Source organism: Trichomycterus rosablanca, chromosome 2 (assembly GCF_030014385.1).
Source record: "Trichomycterus rosablanca isolate fTriRos1 chromosome 2, fTriRos1.hap1, whole genome shotgun sequence".
In the NCBI taxonomy this organism is placed as follows: domain Eukaryota; kingdom Metazoa; phylum Chordata; class Actinopteri; order Siluriformes; family Trichomycteridae; genus Trichomycterus; species Trichomycterus rosablanca.
Genome location: NC_085989.1, coordinates 38,802,893 through 38,825,045, shown reverse-complemented (window position 1 = coordinate 38,825,045; position 22,153 = coordinate 38,802,893). Strand labels below are relative to the sequence as shown.

Here is a 22,153-nt window from a genome sequence, read left to right as displayed (position 1 = left end):
AAATCGGCAGCAAAGCATGACATGGCAGCCGCACTGAGATAGCACTATCACAGTCAATACAACCAGCTAGATACGCCTGAGGGTACAAATCGACTCCTTCACCAAAGCCTGTCATCAGAAGACCCATGAAACTGGATGCCAACCATCAGCCACCCACAAACCAACAGCCATACAACAGCACTGTTAAGATTATTATGCAATAAGGAATTCCCACAGCCACCACTTCCAGAGGCTGAACCAATCCCAGGAACTGGGTCACCCATTACTAACCAAGATGACATAACAGCCACCAAAAAGATGGGGAATGGCAAAGAAACCAGCTTGTACATATACCATTGCAAGTCTGGAAGCTGCTGAGCCAGCGAGGTGCAGAGGCCCTGTTGGTCCATCATTGCCAAAGGCTGCCCACCCCTAATCTGACTGACAAGTACCACGGTCCCCAAATAGAAGAGCAAGGGAGAATTTAGGGAGTACTCCAGCTACCATCTGAACTGCACCAAGAATCAGTGCTTTTACCTATGTTGTTCATCTGTGCATAGACACAGCCACCAAAGACATCCAGTTGTAAAATCTACCAGTTACTAATGTTGTCTTAATTGTATGCAACCCCAAATCAGAAAAAGTTGGGACAGCATGGAAAATGCAAAAAATAAAAAAACACAGAGTTCCTTACATTTACTTTGACTTTTATTTGATTGCAGACAGGATGAACCTGAGATATTTCATGTTTTATCTGCTCAACTTCATTTAATTTATTAATAAACATCCATTCCTGCATTTCAGGCCTGCAACACATTCCAAAAAAAGTTGGGACAGTAGAGCATTTACCACTTTGTAATGTTGCCATTCCTTTTCACCACACTTAAAAGACATTTTGGCACTGAGGATACCAAGTGATTTAGTGTTTCAGCTTTTAGTTTGTCCCATTCTTCCTGCAAACACGTCTTAAGATGTACAACAGTACAGGGTCGTCGTCACATTTTCTCTTTCAAAATTCTATATTAAGGACAGGTCAGGACTGCAGGCAGGCTAGTCCAGTACCCATACCCTCTTATGCCGCAGCCATGCCTTTGTAATGTGTGCAGCATGTGGTTTTGCTTTGTCTTGTTGAAAAATGCATGGACGTCCCTGGAAAAGATGACGTCTTGGCAGCAGATGTTGCTCTAAGATCTCAATGTACTTTTCTGCATTAATGCTGCATCACAGCAGTGTAAATGACCTTTGCCAAAGGCACTGACACAGCCCCATACCATGACAGACCCTGGCTTTTGGACTTGTTGCTCATAACAGTCTGGATGGTCCTTTTTGTCTTTGGTCCGGAGCACACGGCATCTATTTTTTCCAAAAAAGACCTGGAATGCTGATTCATCTGACCACAATACACGTTTCCACTGTGTGATGGTTCATCCTAGATGCCTCCAAGCCCAGAGAAGTCAACGCCGCTTCTGGACATGGTTAACATAAGGCTTCTGTTTTGCACAGTAAAGTTTTAAGTGGCATTTGTGCAGTAACTCTGTATTGTAGTGCTTGACAAAGGTTTGCCAAAGTAATCCCTCATCCATGTGGTTATATCAGCTATTGTTGAGTGGCGGGTCTTGATGCAGTGCCATCTGAGGGATCGAAGATCAGAGGCATTCAGTTAAAGCTTGCGCCCTTGGCCTTCATGCACTGAAATTCCTCCTAATTCCTTGAATGGTTTAATGATATTATGCACTGTAGAGGGAGAAATATGCAAATCCCTTCCAATCTTTCTTTGAGGTTCATTGTTTTTAAAGATTTCAATCATTTTCTCACACATTTGTTGACAAACTGGAGATCCTCTGATCATCTTTGCTCATCCAAGACTCAGCCTTTCCTGGATGCTGCTTTTATAACAAACCATGATTACAATCACCTGTTGACATCACCTGTTTGGAATCACATCATTATTTAGTTCTTTCACCTCATTACAAGCCCTAAATTGCCCCGTGCCAACTTTTTTTGGAATGTGTTGCAGGCCTGAAATGCAGGAATGGAGATATATTAATAAATTAAATGAAGTTGAGCAGATAAAACATGAAATATCTCAGGTTCATCCTGTCTGCAATTAAATAAAAGTCAAAGTAAATGTAAGAAACACTGCATTTTTATTTTATTTGCATTTTCCATACTGTCTCAAATTCTTCTGATTTGGGGTTGTATTAAAGAAGGAATTGGGAGGGGGTATATAATTTTTCACAGCACTGTAGCTATAGTAACTACACTAAATGAACATGGTTTGCTAGCTGGATGCCACAAAATGGTATTATGTTAACATATGTTTAATTGGTACCTTCAAATATTTATCCTGATTACTTTATTAAGTTAATACAGACTTAATTAACTTGATATTTTTGTTTTAAAATGCAAATGTTTTCTAGCTCCTAGCACTCCACACAAGTAAATTATACTTAATATACTTACATTTAATTAGATGCAACCACACACACACACAGACATTTAAACTGTGCTGAGCCAGTCGAAACAAAATAGATGTAATTAATATAGTGATTTGACTGAGGCTCAATTATTTATACTGTAAATGTAATATTGACATACATTCAATGTAATTCAACAGTATAAATGTTATTTAAACACATACAGTGAAATGTATTGCCTTAGTGATCAAGTCAATCCCAGCATTCAGTGCGGCATCACGGGGGAAGGTCGTTTTGGCAAGACGCGAAGCGGAGTGCCTAAAACGTCTTTCCCCGTGATAAAATCATAGCAGTAACGCACGGTCTCGAGTGGCTTATTGCTTTTCTAAAACGGCGGTCAACATAAAACATAATAAAATACAACAATGTTCAATAAATAAATGTTTTTATTTACAAAAACACTTATAAAAAGCATTCTTCCGCGAAATCACGTAGTCCGTTAACAGTGTTGCTAGGCAACATGAGGGCGAACATAACATTCACTTTTTCTTTTCAGTGGTATTAATATGGAATGACGTGAGGTGGTCGTAGGTGTGCGTTTATCGGGGATTTTACAACGGCTTCGAACGCGGCTCAGCCAATCAGATTTTAGGACCGGAACTATCCGTTTTATAATATTGATTTCTAACTTGTATAAACTTGCACAAGTGTTTTTATTTGCAAGTTTGGACTTGTCAGCGAATGTAACCGTTTTCGGTACACGAAGAGAGATGTTAGTTGACATGCTAGCGTGCTGTGCCACCCCATCCCATTGGTTTGAATGGCAAGATGCTAAATGCTAAATTTGATGGAATCGCTGTCTAAGTAGCACGTTCGAATAACCTGCCTCAATGTCAATGACTTATTAGAATACTCTCTACTGAGGCAGCTGCCTATGTAGGCAGTAAGACATTAAGGCAGCTCCCTATATTTTCAAACACACCCTTTATATACTCCTTCTGGAAGTTGAATGCCACTGTCCAGTCAACTGTTAGTGCTGATATTGTAAAGGGGGAAATGCCAAGGAGCAACACCAGCTATTCAAGTAATTTTCCTTGAAATATGAAGACATTTTGAAAAGGAATGTTATGCCTTCTGTGGTGAAATTCAACCTTTGTGATTATTTGACTTTGCAGTATAATAATGATCCCAAACACACTTCTAAGTCAACCAAGCTTGGCTGAGAAGTAAGTCCTGGAATATCCTGGCTTTTTCAGTCTCCAAATTAAATCCTATAGATTTTCTTTTTTTCTCAGATCCCCTAATCTAGTTGTATCTGAATACCCTGATTGCGTTACATTTGACCTATACCGATACAACCCTCCACTGCTGACTGAGTCGCTTTGCAACTGACACACGCCCCCTCCGACACGTGTGCATTACCGACTGCCTCTTTTCACCTGCACAAGGTGAGTTCATATGCGGATCAGCCTTGTGTACGGAGAGTCACACCCTGATCAACGCATTATTCCCCACCTCTGTGCAGGCGGCAGACATCGTAATTGCACCACTTAAGAGGAACCCTGGTCTGGCTTATCCCACCCTAAAGAACAGCCAATCGTTGTTCATGTGGCCGCCCAGCCCAGCCAGATGGCAGAGCTGAGATTTGATACGATGTAGTTAAAATCCCAGCTCTGGTGTGCTAGTGTACTTTACCATAGAAGATTTTTGGTGGGATTTAAAGAAAGCAGTTGCTGCAAGTAAGTCATCAAACCTCAATGAGCTGGAAGTTTTTGAACAAGAAGACTGAATGAAGATTCTATCAGAAATTTGTTAGCAAAATAGCTTTTAATGTAAGTAATATTGAATATTTCCAATTAACAAATATATAATACACCGATCAGACATAACATTAAAACCACCTCCTTGTTTTTACACTCACTGTCCTTTTTATCAGCTCCACTTACCATGTATGAGCACTTTGTATTTCTACAATTACTTACTGTAGTCCATCTGTTTATTTGCATGCATTGTTAGCCCCCTTTTATGCTGTTCCTCAATGGTCAGGAATCTCCCAGGGCCACTACAGAGTAGATATTATTTAGGTGGTGGATCATTCTCAGCACTGCAGTGACACTGACATGGTGGTGTGTTAGTGTGTTTTGCTGATATGAGTGAATAAGACACAGCAGCGCTACTGGAGTTTTTAAATACTGTGTCCACTCACTGTCCACTCTATTAGACACTCCTACCTAGTTGGTTCACCTTGTAGATGTAAAGTCAGAGACGATCGCTTATCTATTGCTGCTGTTTGAGTTGGTCATCTTCAAAATCTAATAGAGTGGACAGTGAGTGGACACAGTATTTAAAAACTCCAGTAGCGCTGCTGTGTCTTATTCACTCATATCAGCAAAACACATTCAAAATTTTGTCACAGGACGCTGCCCACAGGGCGCTGTTGGCTGGATATTTTTGGTTGGTGGATTATTCTCAATCCAGCAGTGACAGTGAGGTGTTTAAAAACTCCATCAGTGCTGCTGTGTCTTATCCACTCATACCAGCACAACACACACTAACACACCACCACCATGTCAGTGTCACTGCAGTGCTGACAATAATCCACCACCCAAATAATACCTACTCTGTAGTGGTCCTGGGAGAGTCCTGACCATTGAAGAACAGCATGAAAGAAGGCTAAAAAAGTATGTAGAGAAACAGATGGACTACAATCAGTACAGTCAGTCATTAGCTAGTAAACTTAAATGGTAAAAAATGGCACTAAGTAGATGAATGCACAAGGGATGTGTTAAGTGTACAGAAAACATCAGAAGATAACCATAATTTGCCTGAATGTGCTGGCAGGGCATGTCTGGCTGTTATTTTATTCAGAATGCCTGCAGGCAAGAAAAAATATTCCAGACTGTTGAAAAACAGTGAGATCAGAGACCTACCACACACTATAAAAACACATTCGCTTTCTCACTCTGTCTTACTCAGTCTCATTTACTCAGTATTGCTTGCACACTCAATATTTTACACTCCAGCCTTCTCGGGCATAATGTCTGGTAAGGACTGAACAAATGAATGTAAACATGCTGCTCTTGATATGTGACAGCCTGCAAAATGTGGGTAAAGTAAAGTATTTGAAGTCTAGTGACAGCATGTAGGACAACAGTGTCATGTTTGATTTCCTTGTTTTTCTAAATGACAGATGAGGCACTAAAGCAAGAAGCTCCTGTGTGAGGGTATTTTATCAATGTCTACACCAATCAGTCCTCCTCCTTTGTCTTAATTATTATTTAGTGGAAATATATTGTGATGTACTGGAACAAAACATGTAACACCTTGACCAACAAATGCTTATATATGTACACCAATGAGGCATAGCATTATGACCACCTTCCTTATATTGTTTTGATCCCCGTTTTGCTGCCAAAACAGCCCTGCAACTGTGATGCACTGTGTATTCTGACACCTTTCTATCAGAACCAGCATTAACTTCTTCAGCAATTTGAGCTACAGTACCTCATCTGTTGGAACAGACCACACAGGCCAGCCTCCGCTCCCCATGTGCAACCCCACAAGAGCCTCACAAGAGCTGCAGTTTTGGAGATGCTCTGACCCAGTTGTCTAGCCATTTCAATTTGGCCCTTGTCGAACTCGCTCATTTTTCTTGTTTCTAACAAATCAACTTTGAGGATTAAATGTTCACTCGCTGCCTAATATATCCCACCCACTAACAGGTGCCATGATGAAGAGATAATCAGTGTTATTCACGTCACCTGTCAGTGGTCATAATGTTATGCCTAGTCAGTGCAGTGTACTGTATATTTCCCTTATGTCTCATATATAAACCCTGCTTACCTAAAGCCAAGTTTATCAGGTATGCCAACCATAAAGGTGCGCTATATAAATATATATGTATGTACAGTGGGGCCAAAAAGTATTTAGTCAGCCACTGATTGTGCAAGTTCTCCTACTTAGAAAGATGAGAGAGGTCTGTAATTTTCATCATAGGTACACTTCAACTATGAGAGACAAAATGAGAAAAAAAAATCCAGGAAATCACATTGTAGGATTTTTAAAGAATTTATTTGTAAATTATGGTGGAAAATAAGTATTTGGTTAATAACAAAAGTTCAACTCAATACTTTATAACATAACCTTTGTTGGCAATGACAGAGGTCAAACGTTTCCTGTAAGTCTTCACCAGGTTTGCACACACTGTAGCTGGTATTTTGGCCCATTCCTCCATGCAGATCTCCTCTAGAGCAGTGATGTTTTGGGGCTGTCGCTGGGCAACACGGACTTTCAACTCCCTCCACAAATTTTCTATGGGGTTGAGGTCTGGAGACTGGCTAGGCCACTCCAGGACCTTGAAATGCTTTTTACGGAGCCACTCCTTCGTTGGCCGAGCGGTGTGTTTGGGATCATTGTAATGCTGGAAGACCCAGCCACGTTCCATCTTCAATGCTCTCACTGATGGAATGAGGTTTTGGCTTAAAATCTCACGATACATGGCCCCGTTCATTCTTCCCTTAACACGGAGCAGTCGTCCTGTCCCCTTTGCAGAAAAACAGCCCCAAAGCATGATGTTTCCACCCCCATGCTTCACAGTAGGTATGGTGTTCTTGGGATGCAACTCAGCATTCTTCTTCCTCCAAACACGACGAGTTGAGTTTTTACCAAAAAGTTCCATTTTGGTTTCATCTGACCACATGATATTCTCCCAATCCTCTTCTGGATCATCCATATGCTCTCTGGCAAACTTCAGACGTGCCTGGACATGTACTGGCTTAAGCAGGGGGACACGCCTGGCACTGCAGGATTTGAGTCCCTCTCGGCGTAGTGTGTTACTGATGGTAGCCTTTGTTACTTTGGTCCCAGCTCTCTGCAGGTCATTCATCAGGTCCCTCCGTGTATTTCTGGGATTTTTGCTCACCGTTCTCATGATCATTTTGACCCCACGGGATGAGATCTTGCGTGGGGCCCCAGATCGAGGGAGATTATCAATGGTCTTGTATGTCTTCCATTTTCTTACAATTGCTCCCACAGTTGATTTATTCACACCAACCTGCTTGCCTATTGTAGATTCACTCTTCCCAGCCTGGTGCAGGTCTACAATTTTCTTCCTGGTGTCCTTCGACAGCTCTTTGGTCTTGGCCATGGTTGAGTTTGGAGTCTGACTGTTTGAGGCTGTGGACAGGTGTCTTTTATACAGAAAACGAAGTCAAACAGGTGCCATTAATACAAGTAACGAGTGGAGGACAGAAGAGCTTCTTAAAGAAGAAGTTACAGGTCTGTGAGAGCCAGAAATCTTGCTTGTTTGTGGGTGACCAAATACTTATTTTCCACCATAATTTACAAATAAATTCTTTAAAAATCCTACAATGTGATTTCCTGGATTTTTTTTCCTCATTTTGTCTCTCATAGTTGAAGTGTACCTATGATGAAAATTATAGACCTCTCTCATCTTTCTAAGTAGGAGAACTTGCACAATCAGTGGCTGACTAAATACTTTTTGGCCCCACTGTATATGTATATATTTGCTAACAATTTCATCCTGGTCAAGGTTTTGGTGGGTCCAATGGCACCCAAAAACACTGGGCACAAGAAATACCCAATAAATAAGGTTGTAGTCTTTTACAGGAAAACAGTTACACATGTACTCACTTACATCAAGGAAAAACTTAAATCATTTAAATCTATCAATCCATCTATTTGCAAAAAGTTGCCCGAAAACTGGAGTATCCACAGTAACAGGACGCACAGACAAACTCCTCACAAAGTATCCAGAGTTAGTAAAGAACCCAGATCATTATAACACATGTTTGAACCACCAAATGTTTGAACTTTGTAAGCATAATGTTGTTGACTGCTGATCATTTGTTGCAAAGGGACAATTTGCTAATCACCCCTCTACCCTGTTTATCTATAAAAAAGGGACAGTCACAATACAATTCTCAGCTCATCACTAACACTGACATAGTGTGTTGTTTACACTGTATCTAACTGACACTGTTTTTCCTACATTTACTTCAAAATGGAATGTGTTTAAAATTGACAAAAAATGTGTTTAAAATGTGTTTTTGAGCTATATGTCCAATATTTGTTTTTATATATATGTACATGAAAAGCAGCAATGCTGTTTTGTACTGTTAAATATTTATTCATAATATACAGTGTGATCTACCTGGCAGTGCACTGAAATAGCAGGGAGTGTGGGTTCCTAACAGCAGAAGGTTCCAGTAGTCCTGTAGTCCTCACATGTTTGCGTGAGTTGTAAAATCTATTTTATCCTGGGGATAAGATTAATTCCAAAAGTAGTTTAATTATGTGCTTTACTGTTATGTTTTTATTTATGTTGTTTTTTTCTATTGTACAATTACAATTACCTAACGCTTTCTTATTACTAATATAATACACAAATCAATGTTTGGAAAACATTTGAAACCCATTCCAAATACATTCTATGTGAGGATGCTTGTTACCGATACTGAGTATTGACAAACATTATATGACAAGGCATTTGGGGACTAATTATGTGTTATGAGTTCAGGTGATTCAACCTCAGGCAACTCCATATTAATGCCCAAATATAATAATATAAAGTGAATCTTAAACTATGAATAATTGTGATGTTGAATAAAATATGGCTTCTAAGTTTAAATACAAAAAAAAAGTTTAAATAGTAAAGCTTGCATCTGTCACTGTCATTTTTGCTTAGTACCAGTTACTGGTTGCTACTCAGGTCTTTAATACTATAATAATAAGTTTGAATTTCTTTTTTACATTCTATTCATACATTTTCCCTTTTTCTTCCAAACTAGTCATATCCAATTCCCTAGTTGTATCTTTACTCCAATACTGCAGACCTCTACCAAACACATTGTGTGCAGTTGCCAACCACTTTTTGTCACCTGTCACATAAGGAGACATACACTGTTCTCCATTATTTACTTTTATTATTTATCTCTGTGCAGGCACCTTTGACATTAATGACATAAATTACAAAAATGGTAAAATACTTTAATTCTGTGCTTTTCTGTTATGTGTTTATTTATGTGTTTTTTTTCTTCTATTGTACAGTTACAATTACCTAACGCATTCTCTCTCTCTCTCTCTCTCTCTCTCTCTCTCTCTCTCTCTCTCTCTCTCTCTCACACTTTCTCTCTCACTGTCTTTCTCTCATAGCATCAGATCCAGTAAACTCGCAGTGCTCACCTCGCTCTGGTTCTTTGCAGCCTCTGCGGTTTTGACAGTCTCGTCCACCCCCCTCTCCCTTTCGCTTTAGACACCGCTGCTCTTTCATTACAGTTTCGGTTTATTTGGTTTCCCTTGTGATTGTATAAGGGAAGAGCCGGACATCGGGACAGGACTGACCTTTCCTCCGCGGTCATACCGAGAGAAAGAGAGCGGAACATACATCAGCAGCCAATCTCGAATTTTACCTATCAGCTACAACATCAAAGTAACAGCGCGGCGGTATTATAACGTCACAATTGCACAGCGTCATAGTGGCAACAGAGCTGCGCTGAGACGGACTGTAGCCGGAGCACACCGCCGGTGATGAGGATTGTTGCGTGCCTGCCGCATCTCTCTCGGATCGTGCAGAGAAAGCGGGCTGTTTCTGCACAGAGAGTTTACTAAGACGCAAGGAAGGAGCAAAGAAAATAAGAAAGCTGTTGTTCGGGGGTGGAATGAACCTGTTCAGTGCCATGTTCCTCCTGCTGATGTTAGCCTGCATTCCGTGTGAGGTAATGCGCGCTTTACATTTTAATGCATCTTCATTCCGCATAAGATTTTATTGAGTGGTTAATTACTGACCTGTAGGCTATCTGAACCTTGCAGAACAGACCTGCCTTTATATTGCTTTCATTTGATTCTACAGTGAGGCTGGTCGAACACTTGTGCATTATGGTAATTTATAGCATGGTGTTGAACGTGACTCTTTTAACAAGCTGTGCCACTGTACAGTGAAGTTGGATTGAGAAGGGTGCTTTATTAATGAAGGTGGAAGACTATTGCTTTATTCTTTATTCAATAACACTGTATATGCATGAGCACATGTGTGTGTGTGACCTCATGCATTACTGTTTGGGTTGATGCCCAGTCTGTATTTTAGTGTCTTAGACTCAAGTTGCCGGACTGTCTAAAGTGTGATGTATGTTACTATGAATGCCAAGCCATGGTATTACATTCACACTATACACCACACAGAAAGCTATTCAATAAACAGCTAAAGACAAGCTGTTTACTCATTTATTTATTAGGATTTTAACGTCATGTTTTACACACTTTGCTTACATTCATGACAGAAAGTCATGGTAGGTACTCATCACACAAGATTCATCAGTTCACAAGTTTAATGTCAAACACAGTCATGGACGATTTTGGATCTCCAATTCACCTCACTTGCATGTCTTTGGACTGTGGGAGGAAACCGAAGTTCCCGGAGGAAACCCGTGCAGACACGGTGAGAACATGCAAACTCCACACACAAAGGACCCAAACCGCCACTCCTGGGGAGTGAACCTAGGACCAAGCTGGTTACAAAAGATCACTCACTTACTGTCTTAACCGCTTATCCAATTAGGGTGGCGGGGGAAGGGGGGGCTGGAGCCTATTCCAGCTTTTCAATGGGCGCAAGGCACACAGTAACACCCTGGACGGGGCGCCAGTCCATCGCAGTGCAAACACACACACCCATTCACCTATAGGGCAATTAACTATCTCCAATTAACTTGACTGCATGTTTTTGGACTGTTGGAGGAAACCCGGAGCGCCCGGAGGAAACCCACGCAGATAAGGGGAGAACATGCAAACTCCACACAGAAAGGACCCGAACCGCCACTCCTGGGGTCTTTAAAATGCTCCCATAAAATATATTTAGCTATTGTGTATATCAAGTGTTTTCATCTTTTTGGCAGCCTGTTAATTTCAAGCAGCATTGCCACATTTGCATCTTGTTGCACTCCAGCTGAGTAATAGGTTATGCCTAAGTGCATTTAAAACTCTTGTTACAAAACTTAGTGAAACATGAAGTTGATGTGTCCTAGCTGAACCTTCATTTGTTTGAAACTAGTATTACCTGTGAAGTCCAACTGGTAAGAGGTTAACAAGAGATAATGCAACACCATGTTAATAGTTTATGTCAGTCTATAAGAGTCAATTCAGCCCTATAAAGAAACAGTCTAGCATATTTTACTTAATATTTAACTTAATCCTAATCCTAATGACCTGGAAATGAACCCTGTCTCTAGCTTTGTTCTGTGGAGTTTGGCAATATTTTTTGGTTTTCATGGTTTTCCTTTAGATACACCAGTTTTCTTTTTTGTACGTTGTACAACTAATCCAGTAGTAAATTGACATATCTAAATTGCCCCCAGGTTTGAGTGAGTGTGTGAATGTAGAAGTGTGTGATACCCTGTGGATGGACTGGTGCCTCATTTAGAGTGCATCTCCTCTTTGCACCCAGCATTACTTGATAGGCCCTGTAGCCTCTGTGATTCTGATCATAAAGAAGTGGTCAATTAAGATAAATAAATTAATAAATGAATAATAAAAGGAATGGTCTCTATTCACTGTAAGTGTAGAGCATGTCTGATCCTTACCCTGTATAGAAAATCTGCTAACTCATGTATTCTAAAAATGCAGTTTTATCCAGCAGAAACATTTTAAATATTAGAAAAAAATCCTGATTCAAAGTTATAACAATAACGCAGTTACACTCTGGATAGGAACCAGTTTTTCTGATATTTTAAATGTTTCCTAATGGATAAAACAACTGCATTTTTAGAATACAGATAGATAGCTGAAATACTAAAGTATCTATCTATCCATCCATCCATCTAGAAAACCTGCTAACTCTGTATTCTAAAAATGCAGTTGTTTTATCCATCCCAATTCAAAGTTATAACAATGACACTTTTAACAGTTACACTCTAGATAGAAAGCAGTTCATCACAGGGCATCACACACTTACCCATTAATTGACTAACAAGGATGTTTGGGTTCATAAAATGATACCATGTATTTTGGGTGAGGAGTATTTTTAATGTTACCATACACAATCTGGCATACGTCAAAAAAGGTAATGTAAATGTAATTGCTTTATACACTGATCAGCCATAACATTAAAACCACCTCCTTGTTTCTACACTCACTGTCCATTTTATCAGCTCCACTTACCATATAGGAGCACTTTGTAGTTCTACAATTACTGACTGTAGTCCATCTGTTTCTCTGCATGCTTTGTTAGCCCCGTTTCATGCTGTTCTTCAACCCGCACAGGACCACCACAGAGCAGGTATTATTTGGGTGGTGGATCATTCTCAGCACTGCAGTGACACTAACATGGTTGTGGTGTGTTAGTGTGTGTTGTGCTGGTATGAGTGGATAAGACACAGCAGCGCTGCTGGAGTTTTTAAACACCTCACTGTCACTGCTGGACTGAGAATAGTCCACCAACCAAAAATATCCAGCCAACAGCGCCCCATGGGCAGCGTCCTGTGACCACTGATGAAGGTCTAGAAGATGACCAACTCAAACAGCAGCAATAGATAAGCGATCGTCTCTGACTTTACATCTACAAGGTGAACCGACTAGGTAGGAGTGTCTAATAGAGTGGACAGTGAGTGGACAAGGTATTTAAAAACTCCAGCAGCGCTGCTGTGTCTGATCCGCTCATACCAGCACAACACACACTAACACACCACCACCATGTCAGTGTCACTGCAGTGCTGAGAATGATCCACCACCTAAATAATACCTGCTCTGTAGTGGTCCTGTGGGGGTCCTGACCATTGAAGAACAGGGTGAAAGCAGGCTAAAAAGGTATGCAGAGAAACTGATGGAATACAGTCAGTAATTGTAGAACTACAAAGTGCTTCTATATGGTAAGTGGAGCTGATAAAATGGACAGTGAGTGTAGAAACAAGGAGGTGGTTTTAATGTTATGGCTGATCAGTTTATTAGGTTGAAAACTTCCCCACACACATAGGGAAACATACCAAACGTCTCACAGACAAGGATCAATTGGAACTTGGTAGGTCACCAAGATTCTTGTTCCATGTGGCATACACACTACCTGGTGTGCCACTGTGTGTTATAATAAAAGCTACACTGTTTTAATACCTGTCTAAACTGCTAGCACAAAATGGTAACAGCAGTTTAGATTTCCTTATTATGCTATGCTATTACATCTCAAGTCATAAATACATTTAGACCTAATGCTGAGAAAAAGCAATGGCGCCCTTATGACTTTATTGTCTCTCATTACCATATGCTATTGTAAGTGTGCTGGAAAAAAATATCAGAGTGATGCATTTATTTAACTCTAAATAGAGAGACATAGGAAACACATTAATACAATACACAAAACAATATAAGTGTCACAAATCCTATTTGAAAACATTTGAGACACATTCCAAATTCATTCTATCTGAGGATGCTTGTTACTGATACTAAGTATTAACATACAATATATAACTTAATTGGGGATTTAATTATGGAGTTCAGGTGGTTCAACCTCAGGCAGCTCAATAGTAATGCCCAATGTTTTAAAATGGGACAAGCTCATGTTATAGAGTTCAATATAAAGTTAATCTTAAGCTATGTGTATTTGTAATGTTGACTAAAAATAGTGCTTTTCAGCTTAAAGAGACACTAATTATAGTAAAGCTTGCTGCTAATGTTTGCGCTCATTTAAAACTACTTGCAGCCGAAAGATTCTGTCACTGTCGTTTTTAGCTTAGTACCTTTTATTGGTTGATACTTAGGTCTTTGATACTGATATTAAATGAAAGAAATTTCTTTTTTACATTCTATTGAAGTATTTTCCCGTTTTCTTCCAAACTAATCAGATCCAATTCCCCAGTTGTATCCTTTCTCCAATACTTCGGACCCCTACCATGACTGAGGAGGGCCATACCCAACACATGCCCCATCCAACATGTGTGCAGTTGCCAACCACTTCTTTTCTCTTGTCACATAAGGAGTCATACATCATTCTCCATTATCTACTAGTTGCAACATTACAGAAAAATCCCATTGACCATTCCTCCTAGTGAAGCCAAGCCTGTCTGTGTAGGCACCTGGCAGGTTGATCTAAACTTGGATCTCAGTGGTAGTGAGCACAGTGAAAGATGTTGGGATGAGAAAGACATAACAATATGTTATGCAAAAGCTATTAATTAAAAAAAACCCTCTATATTGGCAAAAATAATCAGAACACCTATTAAAAATTTTAATTCATGTGTTCCAGCCTAAACAATTGTAAGCAAGTGTAATGAATCAATTATATTAAGGTAATAATATGCTTCCTATTCCAGCATGATTGTGCCCCTGTTTTATAAAGACGTGAAGAAAAGCTTGGTTTAAAGAATCTCAGCCCCACTGAACAGCTTTGGAATGAACTGGAACATTAGTTAAGGCTTTTTTGACCAACATTAATGCCCAGCCATACAAAACCTCTTTTAACTAAATTGGCACACATTACCTCATACATACTTTAAAGTTGTGTGAGAAGCCTTCTCAAAAGAGAAGCTCTTGTTCAGTTGTCCAGATACTTTTGGGCTTATAGTGTATATTTATTTTATAGACGTGCAATCCCCCTAGTGCATTAACACCTTCTGACTCAAGCACAACATCCCTGACTACAGATTTTTTCCTTTGTAACTAATATTGTTGCGCCTTTATTATATATGACAATGCTATCGATACATTCCAAACATCTTACTGTACCTGTTATTTAAAGGCCAATACTTCTCCTAGCAGTCTTAGTTTGTTGAGCATGGGGTCGGTCCCTGTGCATTCGTCCAAACTACTGAGCAGTTGAACACTTGTGTGTATGTTCAACGTGCTTTCAGTGATAACCTACGGGGCACAATCATGTTGGCCCCATGCTGACAGCAGTCAATAAAAAATGTACATAAGCCTACGTCCAAATGTTTAGTAAACATTGTTTATGATACTGGCACTGCTATGCAGCTAGACATACAGTAGTCATCTTGGTTCTGTTAGCCGCTGATAATAATGAGTCAAGTTGATTCATTTGAGCAATCAATTGAAAATGAATTAAATCATGAATTGGTGGACTTCAAAAGAAAACTTATAGACAAGTTTGACCAGATGAAAGATCGTCATGCACTTTTTCTTTTTAAGCAATGAAGTTTAGGTCTAAGGCATAGAAAGCATTGGGATTCCCCACTCTGACATGTTGCTTTGGATGTGTTATTACAGTCGCACACCATTTTGGCATTTACATTTTCTGCATTTAGCAGACGCTTTTATCCAAAGTGACTTACAGTAATGTGACAGGATATTGTCTAAGCAATTGAGGGTTAAGGGCCTTGCTCAAGGACCCAACAGTGGCAACATGGCAGTGTTGAGCTTGAACCAGCAACCTTTTGATTACTAGTCCAGTACCTTAACAGCTAGGCTACAACTGCCCCTAGCAGTAACGATAATCGATACTGCTTGACAACTTTGTAATTGTAATGTGATGGTATGTGTGCATTTGTGACTTCACTAATGAGGTGCATTTATGTTTGGGTACACTGCGCAAGTAGGTTTGTGTGTAGTCTTACTGATACTGTCAGTAATATGCAGAGTTTATTGTGCCCCATGAGATTCTGTGCCATGGATGCCACTGGATACACTGGTATAAATGTAACCAAATGTTTTCAATTATTTAAATGGTCTAATCCATAAAATAATAAGTTGTACTATTTGTACAGTTTAGGAAATACATACATATCTATATTATAAATAGTTATATAGCTCTATTATATATAGTGTGTTTTCTGTAAACAAGTACTTTTGCATTTTATTTAGTCTATAGTATAATGTTACAGACTCTTACAGAAGCAGTGGTTCCATTTGCAGATGTTTATTAAACCAACAAGTTCAAATCACAGTCTAAAGTGGTAATCAATAAAAAGTCCAGGGTCAAAACATGTGCAAACAATTACAAAGTACAAAGTGCAATAAATCAGAAGAAAAGGCAAGGTCATGAAGCAGCAGCAAATGTTCTGTCCTACTAAAAGTAAAAGCAGGGCTTTGTGACTATACTGTGGCGCCGGCGAGCAGGAAGGATAGCGTCGGGGCTGCGAGTGAGCTGCCTTTGGCAGTTCATTCAGTGGTTTAGGGACAGACACCCATTCATACACACATACATTCATACAACAGACAAACATATAAGCTACTTACCCAACCCTCACCGCAGCCACCCCACTCCCAACAACGGGATACACGGCCACGGTGAGCTTAGACACCACTGCCGCAAGGCTTTCTGGGTAAAGCCTGTGCCGACGCTACACTGCCCCCTCCCTAATGGTCAACCGTCCCGGTGACCCACTCACCAGCATCCACTGGGTGGCTCCATGTCCGGACCTCACCCCATTACACTGCCAAGCCGCTGTTTCCACCCCCTGCTGCACCTGGCTTTCCATGCCCCCGCAACAACCCCGGGGCTAGCGCACTCAGACAGATCGGGCATATTGGCCCACCGAACCACCCAAATATCACAATCCCACTTCTGACACCAATGTGGCGCCGGCGAGCAGGAAGGATAGCGTCGGGGCTGCGAGTGAGCTGCCTTTGGCAGTTCATTCAGTGGTTTAGGGACAGACACCCATTCATACACACATACATTCATACAACAGACAAACATATAAGCTACTTACCCAACCCTCACCGCAGCCACCCCACTCCCAACAATGGGATACACGGCCACGGTGAGCTTAGACACCACTGCCGCAAGGCTTTCTGGGTAAAGCCTGTGCCGACGCTACAATACCTAGAATGTGAATGCTTTAATTGGATGCATTAGGAAAACCTTTTAGCCCAGATGGCGCAGTGGAATATTCCACTAGCACACCAGTGATGGGATTTGGAACTCACCGAGTTGAATATTAGCTCTGCTACCGGTCGGCTGGGCGCCCCCTAGCAGGCAAAATTGACAGTGCCTGCAACAGACAAAATTGGCCACTGGGTGGGAAGTCTGCTGGGTGGGAAAAGAGTGGACTAACAAGAAGGTGGGGTCTTTGACGCTGTGTAAGGGCTCTGGTTATAGCCTGAGGCATCTGTACACTGTGCTTGTGTCGGAGGGTGTGCCTGTGATTGTGTGTCAGTCAAACATACCCTCCTTGGACATGACGGGGTCCCAAGCAGCCGAAGACTAATTGGCTACGTTAAAAATGGGAGAAAAAGGGAGAAAATCCATCAATAAAAAAAAAAAAAAAAAAAAGTTTAAAAACTACACCGATCAGCCATAGCATTAAAAACACCTCCTTGTTTCTACACTCACTGTCCATTTTATCAGCTCCACTTACAATTATTGACTGTAGTTAATTTATTTCTTTACATACCTTTTCAGCCAGCTTTCACCCTGTTCTTCAATGGTCAGGACCCCCACAGGACCACCACAGAGCAGGTATTATTTGGGTGTTGGATCATTCTCAGCGCTGCAGTGACACTGACATGGTGGTGGTGTGTTAGTGTGTGTTGTGCTGGTATGAGTGGATCAGACACAGCAGCACTGCTGGAGTTTATAAATACCGTGTCCACTTACTGCCCACTCTATTAGACACTCCTACCTGGTTGGTTCACCTTGTAGATGTAAAGTCAGAGGCGGTCACTCATCTATTGCTGCTGTTTGAGTTGGTCATTTTCTAGACCTTCATCAGTGGTCACAGGACGCTGCCCACACGCACTGTTGGCTGGATATATTATTGGTTGGTGGACTATTCTCAGTCCAGCAGGGACAGTGAGGTGTTTAAAAACTCCATCAGCGCTGCTGTGTCTTATCCACTCATACCAGCATTGTCACTGCAGTGCTGAGAATTATCCACCACCTACTAATACCTACTCTGCAGTGGTCCTGGAAGAGTCCTGACCATTGAAGAACAGCATGAAAGTGGGCTAACAAAGCATGCAGAGAAACAGATGGACTACAGTCAGTAATTGTAGAACTACAAACTGCTTCTGTATGGTAAGTGGAGCTGATAAAATGGACAGTGAGTGTAGAAACAAGGAGGTGGTTTTAATGTTATGGCTGATCGGTGTATAATCTTATATTGTCTTTTCACCCACACAGTGTTTAAACTATTACAAGCGGCCTCTTAAAATACCATGGTCAGTTGGCTAAGCAGTTTATAGTTTTAAAAACCACTGAACTCTTTCCATCTTAGTACTGATAAGCTTAATGTTGCAGTTGAATCATTTAGTAATCATTTCTTCCTATGAGGGCAGCTTGGTGCCAAAAATGGTGTGGAGAGGTGTGAATATTTTATGATATAATAACTCCACAATGCACTCAGTCTTAGATTTTAGTGCATCACATGGTCAGGATTTATGAGCATATTTTTCTTTAAAAGAGAGCAGTAACCGTTTAAAGTTAATATTAAGTCCAATAGTAAAACGTGACATATATAGGATAGTAATAATCTGTTATTTAGACAGTCCAGATTTTCAGTTGATCCTAGAGTCGGTGCTGCACAGCAATACGGGTCATCAGGGCCTGGGTTCAATTCTCACTTCTGGTCATAATCTGTGAGGAGTTTCACGCCTTCTTTTAGTGTTGCTCTCAGGGCACTCTGTTTTCCTACCATCTTCCAAAAACATACACAGGGTGAAATGACTTCCTAAAACTGTCCGTAGATGCGTGTGCTCTTGTTGACCTAGGATAGACCAGACACCTCGCAACCTTGACTAGGAAGAAGCATGCAGTTAAGTGTATGAGGAGCTGTATTTTATTGATTTAAATTTGTTAAGAAGATTTTGTTGTGCAGTCTTGTTTGCTGAAGAAAAATAAATAATCAAAATTTTTTATTAATTTCTGCTGGGTTTTATGCCAAGGAAACCTGTGTTTGTCACATTTAGAATTGCCAGATTTTTGTAATACTAAATTTTTGTGTAAAAGTGTAAGAACAACGACCTCAACTGAGTTCAGGTGTTTTAGCCACACCCATTGCTAAGATGTAGAGCTGGGTTACAGTGAGATAACGGTTCATTTGGTATACCGGCTTTGATTCCTCGTATGGTATGGATTTTTCATATACTGCCATACAGTAGCATAGTTAATACAACAGCTGTAGATTTCAATAGGATGCAAATCATCGCTAAAAGTGCTATGGAGCGTTGTGCAGATTAGGTATAGCTCATAAGTTAGCCAGGTAGCATTAGCATAACAGTGGTAACAGATGAGAGAGGTTTCCTCGATGGGGTAAAAAAAAAAAAAAAACAGATGGAGGATGAGGAGAGGAAGACCAAATATGCACCGGAAGAACCTGCCAAAGAAATAAGGCGTGTCGGCAGTTTAGAACAGACTAAAACACTATACACTGCACGGTTTGTCAAACCACGGCTGTTGCAAACAACTACATTACGAATGCAGTAACAATCCACAATGCAACGACACGATTCCTTTATAGACAGTCGAGAAAGAAGCTTTCAGAGCAATAATGAAAACACTGGATTCCAGGTCTGTCTTATGGGACGAAAATACTTCAGGTCAGTCCAGTGTTGCCAACTTAGTGACTCTGTCGCTATATTTAGTGAGTTTTCAGACCCCTCTAGCGACTTTTTTTCAAAAAAGCAACTAGCAACAAATCTAGCGACTTTTTCTGGTGTTATTGGAGACTCGGACGTGAAAGCATATATCGTTCTGCAGTTACTGTTCTGTTAATTTATCCTACCCATCGATTTGTCCTACCGAGCATGCGCACATCTGTTTTTGACTCATTCATGGCTTTCATGAACGCCTATAATTCTGTGCTACCTTTGCCTAATTTATTTGTGCTAGAGGTTAGTAATGTATGGTTTTAGTTTTCATTCCTTTAAAACTTTAAAGTTTAAGTGTATGTAATGCTGTTATTATGTGACTTCTTTTTTATTCTATTTTAGAACTATACAAGGTGCTCAAATTAGCTATATCTGATTGCATACAGTTGAATAACAGTTGTTTATCTAATGCTATGTGTTAATGTTTTATTTAACCACGTTTATACATGCGTTCAGTGATTTTAGAGCATTTTTCATACATCTAGGGAAGCCAATCATTTTTAAATAACCATCTGCGACCTTAACATTACGACAACACAAAATGTATTTGGTTATTTTTCAGTTTTGGGCTTTCTTAGCAGTTCAGCTGGTACAGTCAAGGTTGTGTCTAATAAAGTTCATTACTGAGTGAATATGTTGAGCATTTATTATGTTATCTTGTACTTAGCTGTTTGTATACGTAAAACAATATTGTTGCTTTTCCCTTGTCAGTTCAGTTCTAATTATTTGTTCTTTATTCCATGTTTTTTGTATCTATAGATAAGATCTGTGTGATCTATAGTTTTCTCACTGGGATCTTATCCATCAGGGTATGATAAATCACGGAGACAAAACCTTAGAAGATATTCCTCATAGAGGGTTAACATATTATTTACTACAAAATGTTTTGTATACTGGCTAATATAAAATTTAATTACATTTAATTAAAATCCTAATAAATAAATTTGAAATATATGTCTGAGATACAGATCAATGGATCTTTCGCTACCTATAGTTTATAATAATATATAAACCTATAGAGATGTGCTACCACTACTTATAATATATATAGATCTATCGACATGTGCTATAGCTTATGCAAATTAGGCGATGACGTCATTTAGCGACTTTTAGAACAGCCAATAGCTACTTTCCTTACTGAGGAGTTGGAAACACTGGGTCAGTCGCCAAACCAATGTTGTAAGTGAACTGGAAGCAGAGATATATAAAGTTGTCCACTTTTCTACAACAGACCTGTGGTCAAGTTGTACAGTGGAGTTTGCAAACATAGTTTTATTTGTTAAAGGGAGAGCTGAGAGTAATTGTACAATACTTAAATAAACAATAAAATTTGTATTTATTGCAACTGTTTCACACATACTGATTCCATCATTTATTGTGTCATTTTGCAAAGCTTATAGTACTCAAAACCTTCATTATATACATGGTGAAATTAAAACTTTTTATATTCTATGTACAGTACTTATGACAGTAGAATAAGCCACAGACATATAAAAAGTTCCTGTCATACAAAAAATAAAACATACCGTGATATACCTTAAAATCAATGAACATTTTTGCTTACAGATGCAAAAATATTGATGTAAGCAAAACTATAATATCATCCATTTTTCTCTGATTTTCTCCAGACCCGCTGTTTACAAAGCCACCCTGTTCTATTACCTGTCTATACTGTTAACAGTATTTCAGATTTCCTTATTTTATGCATGTGTAGTCATCAGTGTATCCAGGGCTCATGCGGCGAAACCTTATGATGCCCTTATGACTTTATTGTCTCTCATGTATGTAATAACAAATATACGTTTGCTGGGGAATCAGTGTGACTGTGAACTGATGTTTGATTGAACTCTAACATACTGTAGTGAGACATGGGGTTATTATGGTGTAACATAATATAATTTTAATGTCCTACCTTTAAATAGGTACAGTACATAAAAGTACACAATAAGCCCATGTTTAGAGAACGTAAAGTGCTAAAAAAAAGAGTGATCTTCTGGTTTGTCAGCATCAGGTCATTAGACATGTAAAAAATATCTAGACTTTATAGTAATAATGAACAGGAAATAGTTATGGCATGAACATAAAATGATTTCCTGGCAAAAATGAAGTAGTTTGAAATGGTGTTTAGTATAGTTTTGATGGAGAGAAAGGAACAATTAGTTTAATATTTGTACATATATGCTGTATTGCTAATAGTTTGCAAAATTAGTGCG

General features: G+C 39.7%; 1 protein-coding gene across 1 annotated transcript in view; it reads left to right on the top strand.

Moving 5' to 3' along the window:
- Positions 1 to 9,742: 9,742 nt before the first annotated feature.
- olfm2a (olfactomedin 2a) overlaps positions 9,743 to 22,153 on the top strand; it is a 269,002-nt gene continuing 256,591 nt past the window's right edge. Inside the window, exon 1 of the mRNA XM_063015253.1 lies at positions 9,743 to 10,132. Within this exon, the coding sequence (XP_062871323.1) occupies positions 10,076 to 10,132 (57 nt within the window). The 5' untranslated portion in view covers positions 9,743 to 10,075. The remainder of the gene's footprint in view (positions 10,133 to 22,153) is intronic.